At 59.2% G+C, this 12486-nt stretch overlaps 1 protein-coding gene across 6 annotated transcripts in view; it reads right to left on the bottom strand.

The window, feature by feature from the left end:
- Positions 1-1755: 1755 nt before the first annotated feature.
- The window catches only part of DTX2 (deltex E3 ubiquitin ligase 2), a 47451-nt gene continuing 36720 nt past the window's right edge, over positions 1756-12486 (bottom strand). For all 6 annotated transcript variants that reach the window (XM_008018415.3, XM_008018414.3, XM_073012712.1 and 3 more), the window contains 5 exons: positions 7273-7352; positions 5294-5452; positions 4158-4319; positions 3313-3402; positions 1756-2374 (listed from right to left, as the gene is read on the bottom strand). In XM_008018415.3, coding sequence (XP_008016606.1) covers positions 2147-2374; positions 3313-3402; positions 4158-4319; positions 5294-5452; positions 7273-7352 — 719 coding nt within the window. In that variant the 3' untranslated portion in view covers positions 1756-2146. The remainder of the gene's footprint in view (positions 2375-3312; positions 3403-4157; positions 4320-5293; positions 5453-7272; positions 7353-12486) is intronic.

Below are 12486 nucleotides of genomic sequence, written 5' to 3'. Positions count from 1 at the left end.
TTCCGTCTCAAGACCAACCAACCAATCAAATGTGGAACCAAACAAGTTTGGGGTCCAGCTACGCTGGGGTCTTCTAGGGAGGCCTCAGTACCCTTTTTCCCTGGACCATGTTACCATTAGGCATAGTGCCCTGGGCCCACACTGTTTATAAGAGCCCACATACTTTTTTTTTTTGAGACAAAGTCTCGCTCTGTCACCCAGGCTGGAGTGCAGTGGCCGGATCTCAACTCACTGCAAGCTCCGCCTCCCGGGTTCACGCCATTCTCCTGCCTCAGCCTCCCGAGTAGCTGGGACTACAGGCGCCCGCTACCTTGCCCGGCTAGTTTTTTGTATCTTTTAGTAGAGATGGGGTTTCACCGTGTTAGCCAGGATGGTCTCGATCTCCTGACCTCGTGATCCACCCGCCTCAGCCTCCCAAAGTGCTGGGATTACAGGCATGAGCCACCTCGCCCGGCCGATCCCACATACATTTTTAATTTCCGTTAAAATCAGAAGGGAGAAAAATGAACCTTTAGGTGAGAGAAAATCCTCTAGTATACATTAATATATTCATCTTTATACCAACATGTTGTAAAATAGATTTTTTAACAGAGAAAGGGGCTCGCCAAGGCCAAAGTGCCTCTGCTTCCCACAGCCAGGAACGAGGTGGCCCTGCCGTCCCTCTCTGGTCCCAGGCCCAAACTCCTCCTCCCGGACAGGCAGCACAATCTTGACTGGGGATATCTGATCCAAATTCCAAGAGGGTCAACAATTAGAACTTTTACAATGGTGTCAGATCAACCCTGGCCTGGATTCCACCTACCTAGCCAAGCATTCAATCTGTCTTTTTATTATTGTTATTTTACAGATGGGATCTTGCTCTGTTGCCCTAGCTGCAGTGCAGTGGTGCAATCAGAGCTCACTGCAGCCTTGAACTCCTGGGCTCATGCGATCCTCCCACCTCAGCCTTCCGACAGCTGGGACTACAGGCAGGTGCCAGCATGCCCGGCTTATTTTTTTTTTGAGACGGAGTCTTGCTCTGTGGCTCAGGCTGGAGTGCAGTGGCATGATCTTGGCTCACTGCAACCTCCACCTGCTGGGTTCAAGCGATTCTCCTGCCTCAGCCTCCTGAGTAGCTGGGATTACAGGAGCACGCCACCACGCCTTTTTGTATTTTTAGTAGAGACAGTGTTTTGCCATGTTGGCCAGGCTGGTCTCAAATTCCTGACCTCAGGTGATCCACTTGTCTCGGCCTCCCAAACTGCTAGGATTAGAAGCATGAGCCACGGCACCTGGCCTAACTTTTTTTTAGAGATGAGGTCTTGCAATTCTGCTCAGGCTGGTCTCAAACTTCTGGACTAAAGTGAGCCTCCTGTCTTGACCTCCTGAGCAGCTGGGATAACAGGCATGCGTCACCATCTCTGGTTCAAGTCATTGCACCTTTGAACCTGTGTCCACATCAGTAAAACAGACAGCAGCTCCAATCCTAAGTGAATGGCATTTTGTGAACCACAACCCCAGGGCCACAAAGGTGACAGCTGGTGCTCTGGGGTGACAGCCCCTGGCACAGCAGGGTGATCAGCGTGGGGCATGTGGGGCATGTGGAGGCGGCATAGTCCAGTACCATAGACTTCTCCACGCCTCGCTGTGGCCTGTTCTTCAGTAATCAAATGGGAGCTGATGAGCCCACGGGACCTCCTCCTGCTCTGATGCAGGAAGTGTGGGGGGCACGCGTGCACACACACACACGTACTCATGCACACACCCAGGACCTGCTGACTTTGGCTATAGAACATTTATTGCAAACAAAATTGAGGTAAAAGAAGCTGACCCAGAACCCACGCCCGTCCAGGCTGGGGAAGTCTCTAGTTGCCCCACACCAGGCCCCGAGCACCGCTGGCCCGAAGCAGCCCCCAGAGGACAGACGGGCCCTGCGCACTGAGGTAGCTGCATCTTAAGCCCCCATGAGTACAACTGCCCAGGACTGCCCAATTCCTGGAGGGGAGGAAGGAGAGGCAGGCAGGGGGAGCCCCGGCTTCAGGTGGGGCACACCCCACACCCCCAACAAACCTCCCAGCCTCCCGGGCTGGGCACTTCCTGCCTGGCCACCCAGCCAGCCATGGGGCAGCGGGGTGGCCACCAGAGGCGGGTGTGCTGGGGCACAAGGTCACTGCTGCTCCAGACAGTCCTCGGTCACCCCCTGGGCGGCCAGCTCAGCCAGCACGTTCTGCAGGTAGTTGGGGTCGGGGTAGCCATGGCCCGTAACGTTGCGGTCCATCTCTGTCTTGTGGTGGATCTCGTTCCACACCACAGTGTCCGTCTCACCCGTGGTGCTGGACGTGCCCACTGTAAAGATGAGCCGCCTCTTCCAGGCCACCTTCAGGAGCTCTAGGACCTGCCCGGGGAGGAGGAGGGGGAAGAGGAAGGAGGGAACGGGGAGAGAGAGGGGCTCAGTGAGCAGGCACAGGCTGGCACCATGTTCTTCCCATCCCAGCCCCTCCTGGGTGACCTCATCCACTCCCTGGCACTCACCCCATCTGCAGGGACCCCAAAACTGCCCACTGGACAGTACATTAGGATCCCACAGAAGCCTGGGCTCCAGCCCACCCTGCCTTGGTGCCAGGCACTGCCATCGTTTGGTTCTGATGCCCAGGCACCATGCTTGAGTCCTCCCTGCTTCCAGAGCCGGTGCTGGACGAGCACCGGCCCATCCACCCTCCCTGGTGGAATCCAGGCCTCCCTGCCCTCTCCCTGCCCTCTCCTCACCTCCAGCTCTGCCACCTTGAGCCCATTCTCACACGGCCAGAGGAGCTTTTCCAAAGCTCCATCAGCAGCTCCACCTCCGTGGCTTCCCTGGGCGCTCAGAACCAGCTCTACCCCTGGGGTTGGCCTGGGGGGTGGCCTTGCCTTCACACCCTCACCATGGGCTCCCACCCTCCTCGCCAGCTGTCCTGCCTGCCTGGAAGGCTCATCCCCAGCCTTCTCTGCAGTCACAAAGTCCCTATTCAGGTCTCAGGGCAGACACGACTGCTCCAGCCTTCCTTGGTCACCTGGTCTAACACAGTCCCCAGTCCCTCCTCTGACTCTCAGGAGCTCCTGACCCCACCCAGCCGGGTGCTGGAAGGCGATGGCCCCTCCTCCTCCCTCAAGGCTCTGTGAGGTCCAGGCTGCCCTCCCTGTACCTACAGCAGGTCCCCAGAAAAGAGCAGCAGACACCGAGCCCGGCCTCAGCCTCTGTCCTCCGCTGCAGTAGTAGAGAGCACAGTGTGGCGTCTGGCCTCCCGCTGCGTGGTCAGGGCCCTGTTCACCCCAGGGGCGCATAGTGGCACTTACCTTGCGACCCTGGGCATTGTCTGGAAGGTAGCACTGGCGGGGAAACCCTCTGGCAGTGAATGGCTTTCCGGGATTGGGGTGCTCAGGGCCCTGCCGGAGGAACAGACACCAGGATAGGGTGCTCCAAGAGCCCGCACAGGGACAGGCCCCTGCACTGGTCCAGCCTCTCCCCGGTTCCAAGATGCCAACCCTGAATGTTCCTAATTTCCCTCTGAGCTGCGGAGAAGTGGAGGGAAACCACGGGAAAGGCTCACGGTTCAACACGACAAAAAGACCACTCCATCCACCACAGGTGGACCTTGACTGGTACCCACTGCCCCATTATCTTCCCACCCTGCCCCAGACCCTGCCATCCACCCTCTGCCCAAGACAGGAGACTGAAAGGGCCAGGGCCCGTCTGGTTCTCCTCAGGGATGCTGGGGCCTTGTGCCTGGGCTTCTGACACCCACACACCTGGCCCCGCCACTCCCAACCCAAGGTTCCTCGATGCACACCCTGCTGTGACCCCACTTCTCTAGCCCCTCCGCAGGGTTCCTCCCACTGAACTGCCTGTCCTTCTGCCCAGAACAAGTCTAGCTAAGATGGCTCCTCCTCCAGGAAGGCTTCCCTGGTTCGGGAAAGAGTGGAGGGCCAGCTCTCTGCTGCCACAGCCCTAAGAGCTTGCCCTAAGCCCCGGCACTGCCTCCCCATTCCTGGCTCTCCATGGCCCTGGCCTTAGGGGACCTGGGGGCCTGAGCTTGGCCACATGGGCATCCTCAGCCTTGATCCAGGGGCAGACTGCTGGGATGTGGGTGGGGTGGGAAAAGGAGCAGCCGGGAGTGGGGGACTCCAGGAAGGCCCCTCACCTGGATGCCATGGGGAATGTTGTAAACTATGAGGATGGTCCCGCAGTCCTCGTGGCCGGGGAGCGACATCTGGAACCGTAATACCTCCATCTTTCCCTGGGGCTGGGTCCCTGTCTTCTCTCCATAGATGGTTTTGCAGGAGGGACACTGCAGACTTCCATCCTGAGAGAGGCAGACGCGACCCACTGAGCTGGCTGTCTGAGAGCACCAAGACGGTCACCTCCACCGTCAGATGGTAAAGGGCCCCGGGAACGGGCCGGCCGCCATCCCAGGGAGTTGCTGGCAGCCTCCCGCCCAGAAACTGGCTTCCAACAGCTTCCCTGGAAAGCTTTGTTTTGCACCAGCAACTCATTATGCCGTTTTCGTTACAGGAGCATGCTATCAGGAGACAGGTGGCGAGTGGGAAAACTCAGATCCTGAGCAGAATTCTCCACGGGTGAAGCGCATGTGAAGTCCGACAGACAGCCTTGCAGCGCCTGATCCGAGGAGCTGGGCCCTGGCTGCCCAGGACGGCAGACACTAGGGAAGGCCAAGCCAGGCTCTGACGCGCCACATGACTTGGTTCTCTAAGCCTCCAAACTCTGCCCATCCTGCCTGAAGGTCGCTGCAGGGACAGCAGCTGGGGGTCGGCTTGGGCGTGGCTCTTCACGTTTAGGTGCCGTGGGACCCAGGGTCAGCCCTGCCTCGAGGCCTGGCTCCCACCTCCCAGCGGGGCGACCCTGGGCACGGCCCCTGCTCTGAGCCCCTCCCTCATGAGCACTGTGCTGACCGCACAGGGACGCTGTAAGGAAGAAGGGAGACAGCGTGTGCAGCGCTTACAAGTGGCCGAGGGGGTGGCGGTGCCCTGAGGCTTGGAGAAGCCCACAATCTCCTCAGGACTGGTTGGAGGGGTGGAGGGAACCAGCCCCATTGGTCCCCCTTTCTAAAGCGTGGGGCAGGCCTAGGAGAGTAGGGCAGGCCTGGGAGAGCCAGCCAGGCCTTTAGAAAGGTCTTCAAGCTGGCCCCACGCCCGGCACCATCTTTTGCAGAGGCCCGTCCCCACAGCCACCCCCAGAACCCTCCCGCCTCTGCAGGTGTGGACAGCTCAGGACTGTGGGGGCAGGCCACCCGCCTCCACCCCAGGCCAGTGGGGGCACCTTGTTGCCATTGCAGTACATGGCCAGCAGGCACAGCAGGTGGAAGGCGTGACTGCACTTGGTGAGGCAGCCCACAGCCAGGGGCCCGATGGCCTTGCTGTCAGTCACGTCGCTGTACCCAGATGCTGCGGACAGCTTCTCCATGCAGATGATGCAGTCCTGGAGGAGACCAAACACAGGTCATGCTCGCCAACAGTGGGCTGGGCTGACGAGGGCCAGTCTTGGAAAAAGAGGCTTTCATGTGCTGAAATGCTGGAAGTGTGGTCAAAGTCAATTCCAAGACCAGGCACAGTGGCTCAGCCCTGTAATTCCAGCACTCTGGGAGGCCGATCACTTGAGGTCAGGAATGTGAGGCCAGCCTGGCCAACATGGGAAAACTCCATGTCTACTAAGAACACAAAAATTAGCCAGGCGTGTTGGTGGGCGCCTATAATCCCAGCTACTCGGGAGGCTGAGGCAAGAAAATTGCTTGAACTCAGGAGGTAGAGGTTGCAGAGCTGAGATTGTGCCACTGCACTCCAGCCTGGGCGACAGAGTGAGACTCCATCTCAGGAAAAAAAAAAAATCGTCCATTCCACAGGCTGGAAACACAGGTGAGTCACCGGGACCTGTGCCCTTAAAGAGCTTAACAGCAGCACAGGCCCGACATGACAGCAGGAGCCACCAAATGGGGAGGATGGACAGGGCAGGATCCTGGGGGAGGCCCTCGGAGTGGGGCTGTACAAGGGAGACAGGAATTGCCAGATGGACAAGCACGGAGCGGGCACCTGGGAAGAGGGAGGAGGACGTTTTGAACGAGAAGCCAGCACATGGGCACTAAAGCTGGCGGGGGGAGAGCAGGAGATGAGACAGGATCAGGGAGAGGCGGGCCCTCGGGGCTCTGGCTGCCACACTCAGCGGCTGGGGCTGTGTGTGAGTTGGGGATCCTGCTGGGGGTTCCAGGCAGGGAGTGCTCCCACGATCTGAGCTACGTGCTGGCTGTGCAGACGGCAGCTTGGAGAGGAGGAGCCTGGGGTGAAACGGCCCAGTCATACCAGATGGGCACCAGGGCGGAGACAGAGCCAAGCACTGGGCAGAAGGGAATGTGGCAAGGGCTTGTTGAAGGGGTGGGACGAAGGAGGAGGACTTTGAGGCTCCTGTCCAAAGCTTTACTTACCAGATTTTTTTCATGGACTCAACTGATTGGAGAGAGACATAAGTGAAGAGTCCCTGGGTACTGGGGCTCCTGGCCTTTCACCCGTCCCCCAGTATCTGAAGATCTCTGGGTACTGGTACTCCTGGCCATTCACCCGTCCCCCAGTATCTGAAGATCTCTGGGTACTGGTACTCCTAGCCATTCACCCTACCCCCCAACAGTATCTCCAGGGTTCCCCACTAAAATCGGGGGAAAGGGGTGCCACAGCCCCCAAAACGTGGCTCAGCAGAGGTTCAGGTTCTATGGAAGAGCAACAGGAGTCTCACTGGTCCCGTTCATTACAGGAGGCCAGGAGGACAGGGCTGCAGTGAGCTGTGATCACGCCACTGCACTGAGCCTGGGTGACAGCGTGTGCCCCTGTCTTTAAGAATAAAAACATTATAGGAACCTTAACCAGCTCTCCCAACAGCTGGAGGGGCAGGGCAGCCACCTGGACGAGGCCACCTCACTTCTACACCAGCATCCGCACGGCGGAGAGTGGGGCAGGCTGGCCCATCCCTTGTCTCCGGGATTCCTGCTCCCAGGACGGCCATGAGGCTACAGAGAGGCCAGGGCCGGGAGAGGAGGGACTTTGCTCAGGACCACAGCTCCTTAAGTGCAAAGCTCAGATCATAACGATATGGGTCTCAGGAGGCTGGGAGATGAAACCAAAGGGGCTGGAGCAAGGTCCTGGCACCCAGAGGCACCTGGGAAGCACCCTTCAAGCGGGAAGGGGCAGATGTCCTTTCTATCTGGAGTTGTCTGCAAACAGAAACAAAGGCAGCCCAGCTCCCAAGACACAAACCTCATCTGGGGGCACTTGCAGCTCTTCCGTGTAGTTTTTTATGACCTGCTCTGGCTGTAGCTCTGGCTTCGGGGTCCCTCCTAGAAGAGAGAAGTACATAAGCAGCATCCTGAGGAACACAGGCTGGATAGGAGGCCAGAGGGCGACGAAGGCAAAGGAAAGGTCCAAGCTGCCAGGAGGAAATGCGAGAGGGTCCCAGACAGGGAGGCCAGTGTGCAGGACGGGAGAGCGCAGCGCCAGGTACAGAGCCCCGAGCTCCACCGGGCAAAGCCTTACCCAGTCCCAAAGTCCAGGGACCTGGCTCAGCCGCAGGAGCCCTAGAGGATGCAGAAGAGCAGAAACAGCAGCACAGTCTCCTGGGAGCCGCAACCCCACGCACATTCAGTGAGGAAACCGACACAGGCGCTACTGAGGCTGCGCCGAAGAGTCAGACAGCAGCTTCGGCACAAACTACTCCAGGGGGCGTTGCGGCAGCACAATTTGATTCAGCTTGCATTACCCTGGCATGAACATCGCGGGGAGACGGGAGTCTGGGGCCCAGCATGTACGGGCAGCTGCACACACTCTTGACTGCTACACCGATACTGTCCCGGGAAACGCCTGCCACTGACTGGGAGGGTCTGTCACGTGCCGATTAGCTCCTAAGTCCAGCCACTCTGGGGAGGGGCCGAGTCGTGGCAGGAGCCCACCCTGACTCACTCGCCGTCTGTGCACACGTGCATGAAGCAGGAGGGAGAAGGGCTGCATCTCCATAAACACCAAACCCCGCATCCAGTAAAGTCCCTCCTACAGACAGGAAGCTCCCCCACTTGGTGAGGATCGGCGCGGCCCGGGAGGCTCTCTAGGTAGCGGGGGTAGCAGAACCACAGAGGCCAGCAGCTAAGCCCGTGCGGGGGTGAAAGAGGAACGGGGAGCCCAGTGCCGCCCGTGGAGGCGCTCCTGACAGGGGCTCCACCCCAAGGTCATGGTGGGGCTGCTGGTGGTTCCAGACTCCAGGACCAGAAGGGGCTCTGGTTTGAACCCAAGCTCATGGCCATCATCAGGGGCTGCAGAGAATTCTAAGCCTGAGGGCTCACAGCTGCACCTGCCGAACTCCCCCTACATCAAAAAGGGCCAGGGAGGGGACAGTTTGGCAGGGAGGTGCCCTGGTGGGGTGGAGGCTGGAGTCAGCACGGTTTGTTTGATTCTGGTTCTCTTGCTGTGACCGAATCATGTCACCTCTGAGCCTCGGTTCCCTGATCTCAAACAGGAAAAAGGAATATGTAACCAAGCTGGAATTGCTGTGATCGCATTCGCTGCTGTGGCCTGGAGGGAAGCTGCTGGCAAGACCATACCCACCAACGCCCGTCCACACGCCCCACACCTCCACTCACACCCCCCACTCCTACAGACCCCACACCTACACACACACCCACATAACCCACACCTCCACACCCCACAACTCCACCCACACCCCCACATAACCCACACCTCCACACCTCACAACTCCACCCACACCCCCACATAACCCACACCTCCACACCCCACAACTCCACCCACACCCCCACATAACCCACACCTCCACACCCCACAACTCCACCCATACCCCCACATAACCCACACCTCCACACCTCACAACTCCACCCACACCCCCACATAACCCACACCTCCACACCTCACAACTCCACCCACACCCCACATAACCCACACCTCCACACCTCACAACTCCACCCACACCCCCACATAACCCACACCTCCACACCTCACAACTCCACCCACACCCCCACATAACCCACACCTCCACACCTCACAACTCCACCCACACCCCCACATAACCCACACCTCCACACCTCACAACTCCACCCACACCCCCACATAACCCACACCTCCACACCTCACAACTCCACCCACACCCCCACATAACCCACACCTCCACACCTCACAACTCCACCCACACCCCACATAACCCACACCTCCACACCTCACAACTCCACCCATACACCCCAACCCCCGTCCACACACCCCACACCTCCACTCATACCCCCCAATCCACACCCACACTCCCCACATACACCCCACAACTCCACCCACACCTCCACATAACCCACACCTCCACACCCCCCCCCACACACACCCAACTCCACCCACACCCCCACATAACCCACACCTCCACACACCCCTCCCAACTCCACCCACACCCCCCACACCTCCACATAACTCACACCTCCACATCCCACAACTTCACCCACACCCCCCAATCCCCGTCCACATACCCCACACCTCCACTCACATCCCCCACTCCCCACACACACACCCCACAACTCCACCCACACCCCCCCCACATAACCCACACCTCCACAAACCCCACACCTCCACACCCCACACCTCCACACCCCACACCTCCACACACCCCACACACCCCCCAGAACCCACATACCTCCACACACACACCTCCACACATCCCACACCTCCACACACCCCCACAACCCACATACCTCCACACCCCACATACCTCCACACATCCCACACCTCCACACACCCCCACAACCCACATACCTCCACACATCCCACACCTCCACACATCCCACACCTCCACACACCCCCACAACCCACACACCCCCACAACCCACATACCTCCACACACACACCTCCACACATCCCACACCTCCACACACCCCCACAACCCACATACCTCCACACATCCCACACCTCCACACACCCTCACAACCCACATACCTCCACACACACCCCACACCTCCACACACCCCCCACAACCCACATACCTCCACACACCCCCACAACCCACATACCTCCACACACACACCTCCACACATCCCACACCTCCACACACCCCCCACAACCCACATACCTCCACACACACACCTCCACACATCCCACACCTCCACACACCCCCCACAACCCACATACCTCCACACACCCCACACCTCCACACATCCCACACCTCCACACACCCCCACAACCCACATACCTCCACACACACACCTCCACACATCCCACACCTCCACACACCCCCCACAACCCACATACCTCCACACACCCCACACCTCCACACATCCCACACCTCCACACACCCCCACAACCCACATACCTCCACACACACACCTCCACACATCCCACACCTCCACACCCCCCCCACAACCCACATACCTCCACACACACACCTCCACACATCCTACACCTCCACACACCCCCACACCCCACATACCTCCACACATCCCACACCTCCACACATCCCACACCTCCACACACCCCCACAACCCACATACCTCCACACACACACCTCCACACACCCCCCACACCCCACATACCTCCACACATCCCACACCTCCACACACCCCCACACCCCACATACCTCCACACATCCCACACCTCCACACACCCCCCACAACCCACACACCTCCACACACCCCACACCTCCACACATCCTACACCTCCACACACCCCCACACCCCACATACCTCCACACATCCCACACCTCCACACACCCCCCACAACCCACATACCTCCACACACCCCACACCTCCACACATCCTACACCTCCACACACCCCCACACCCCACATACCTCCACACACACACCTCCACACATCCTACACCTCCACACACCCCCACAACCCACATACCTCCACATATCCCACACCTCCACACATCCCACACCTCCACACACCCCCACAACCCACATACCTCCACACACCACACACCCCACACCTCCACACATCCCACACCTCCACACACCCCCACAACCCACATACCTCCACACACCCCACACCTCCACACATCCCACACCTCCACACACCCCCACAACCCACATACCTCCACACACCCCACACCTCCACACATCCTACACCTCCACACACCCCCACACCCCACATACCTCCACACACACACCTCCACACATCCTACACCTCCACACACCCCCACAACCCACATACCTCCACATATCCCACACCTCCACACATCCCACACCTCCACACACCCCCACAACCCACATACCTCCACACACCACACACCCCACACCTCCACACATCCCACACCTCCACACACCCCCACAACCCACATACCTCCACACACCCCACACCTCCACACATCCCACACCTCCACACACCCCCACAACCCACATACCTCCACACACACACCTCCACACATCCCACACCTCCACACACCCCCACAACCCACATACCTCCACACACACACCTCCACACATCCCACACCTCCACACACCCCCCACAACCCACATACCTCCACACACACACCTCCACACATCCCACACCTCCACATACCCCCACAACCCACATACCTCCACACACCCCACACCTCCACACATCCCACACCTCCACACACCCCCACAACCCACATACCTCCACACATCCCACACCTCCACACATCCTACACCTCCACACACCCCTCCATACACCCCCACAACCCACATACCTCCACACACCCCACACCTCCACACATCCCACACCTCCACACACCCCCACAACCCACATACCTCCACACACCCCACACCTCCACACATCCTACACCTCCACACACCCCCACAACCCACATACCTCCACACCCCACATACCTCCACACACACACCTCCACACACCCCCACAACCCACATACCTCCACACACCCCACACCTCCACACACCCCATACCTCCACACACCCCTCCATACACCCTACACCTCCACACATCCCACACCTCCACACACCCCTCCATACACCCTACACCTCCACACACCTCATACACCCCACACCTCCACACACCCATCTCCACACACCTCACACACCCCACACACCACCACACCCCACACACCTCCACACACCTCTCCCTACACCCCACACCTCCACACACCTCACACACCCTACACCTCAAACACCCCACATACCTCCACACACCCCACACCTCCACACACTTCCACACAGCCCACACCTCCATACACCTCCACACCCCACCCACACTTTCACACACCTCACACCTCCACACATCCCACACAACCCCAAACTTCTACACACCCCACACCTCAAACACCCCACACAACTCCACACACCCATACAGACCGCCCGAACCCACACTCCAGTCACTGTGGCGGGAACGCCAGACCAGAATGATGGTTCCCCAGCTCAGGGTGGCCCTCCGTGTGGCTGGGACGCCCTACTCAAGCTGAGGGGGGGCCTTTTCCTTTAGAAAAGCCTGCCAATTCCAGAGCCATCTCCGGGTGAGCC

The sequence above is a fragment of the Chlorocebus sabaeus genome, chromosome 28 (genome assembly GCF_047675955.1).
Source record: "Chlorocebus sabaeus isolate Y175 chromosome 28, mChlSab1.0.hap1, whole genome shotgun sequence".
Classification (NCBI taxonomy): domain Eukaryota; kingdom Metazoa; phylum Chordata; class Mammalia; order Primates; family Cercopithecidae; genus Chlorocebus; species Chlorocebus sabaeus.
The sequence above is the reverse complement of the archived record's forward strand: the minus strand, read 5'-3'. Positions and strand labels throughout refer to the sequence as shown.